Source organism: Hemitrygon akajei, chromosome 31 (assembly GCF_048418815.1).
Source record: "Hemitrygon akajei chromosome 31, sHemAka1.3, whole genome shotgun sequence".
NCBI lineage: Eukaryota > Metazoa > Chordata > Chondrichthyes > Myliobatiformes > Dasyatidae > Hemitrygon > Hemitrygon akajei.
Genome location: NC_133154.1, coordinates 129,329 through 130,973, shown reverse-complemented (window position 1 = coordinate 130,973; position 1,645 = coordinate 129,329). Strand labels below are relative to the sequence as shown.

The following is a 1,645-nucleotide window of genomic DNA, read 5'->3' as shown; positions in this document are numbered from 1 at the left end:
TAGGCTGAAAGGCTTATTTCTGTGTCATAGAACTCTGTACAGCAGTGGTTCAAGGAGGTAAATCTTGAGAGGCAATTAGTGATGTAGAATAAACACTGGCAAGTTCCCTACCTTCTTGCAGGACAATTAAGTGTGTGTGAGAAATGCTGGCACAACTGTAACTTCTGAAGAATGATCAGGGATTGGTGATAGACGCTGGCATGCTCCCATCTTCCTGAAGGATGATCAGGGATGGGTGATAAATGCTGGCATGTCCCCATTTTCCCCTGGAAAAACAATGATCTATTTCCCTTTCTGTTGTGCTGGGTGGTGACAGGAAGAGAGATGATTCCCAACCCCAGACCCCAGACATCTCTCCCTCACCTCCGTCCACCCACAATTCCCTCATCCTAGCCCAAGAAAGCAGCAGTGGCTCTGATAAGGTTTTCTCTCTCTCTGTTTCATTGGAAGGCCCAGTAGGGCAGAGAACCATGCCCCTCCTGCAGATAGAGGTCAGGGGCCAAGCCCAGGGGGGTGGGCACCATACGAACACTGTATCTGCCGAAGAGCCGCCTCTCGTAGTCGATCAGCTGACGCCAGAAGCCGACGTTGGGGCGGATGATAGGGCGGCGGGAGTGGAGCCAGCGGTAGGCCTTGCGCAGGCTCTGCCCATGGTATTTCATCAGGTAGGCCAGGCAGAGGGTGGGGGATCGGCTAATGCCTGCTGCACAATGCACCAGGGTCCGACCCCCCCGTCGGGCCACCTGCCAGATCCGATCTGCCACCAAGTCAAAGTAGAGGGAGAGGGGAGCGTGAGGCAGGTCTGGTAAGGGCACTCGTAAGTACTCAAGGCCTGGCCAGCGAGGGCCATTCATCTCCAGCGTAGCGTTCACCACACAGGTGATGCCTCGGTTGCGGAGGGCCTGTCCATCTGAGGCCACAATCCCGCCACTCAGGAAGAGGGAGGGTGTGACCTGAGAAAGGGGAGACAGGGAGCCGAGGGGAGGGGAAAAGAGGGGCAGAGTGAGGGGTGGAGGTTGAGAGGGAGGTGGAGGAGGGGGTAGAGGGACAGAGGGGAGGCCCTGGGTTTTAGGCAGGAAGAAGCTGAGGGGCTGCATTTCCATAGAGGCGTGTATCATTGGAGCTGTTGGAGGGGTGGAGGGAGGGAGATGGGAGAGGGATGGAAGGCAACGGAGGGGTTAGATGGAGGGAGACAGGTGAAGAGAGAGGAAAATATAGGGGAGAGTGGGAGTGGGAGGGAGAAATTGGGGGAAGAGAAAGGCAGGAAACGGGTGAGAGAGAGGGAAGGTAGGGATAGGCAGAGTGATGGGGTAGAGGGGTGAGAAGGGAAAGATGGTGGCAAAAGAGAGTGTGGAAGTGAGAGACAGTAAGTGTGTAGGGGAAGTGGGTGAGAGGGAGGAGTGAAAGAGAGGGAGGGTGAATGGGTGGAAGAGTGAGGGGTAGGAGGGAGGGGGACATAGAATAAGGGGGAAGGGGAGAGAACAGAACAGGGAGGGAAGGTAGGCAGGAGAGGTGGTGATGGGGTAGTGGGAAAAGTGGAGAGAAAAAAGAGAGGGAGGAGTAAAAGGAAGAGAGGGTGGGTGTTGAGGGGATAGGGATGAGAGGGAGGTGGAACAAGAGTGAGTGAGAGGGTGAGAAAGGGAGT

General features: G+C 55.7%; 1 protein-coding gene across 1 annotated transcript; it reads right to left on the bottom strand.

Moving 5' to 3' along the window:
- Window positions 1-440: 440 nt before the first annotated feature.
- LOC140718984 (dual specificity protein phosphatase 14-like) lies at window positions 441-1,103 on the bottom strand. The gene has a single exon (XM_073033294.1). The coding sequence runs from the start codon at window positions 1,101-1,103 to the stop codon at window positions 441-443; it is 663 nt and encodes a 220-aa protein (XP_072889395.1).
- Window positions 1,104-1,645: the final 542 nt, after the last annotated feature.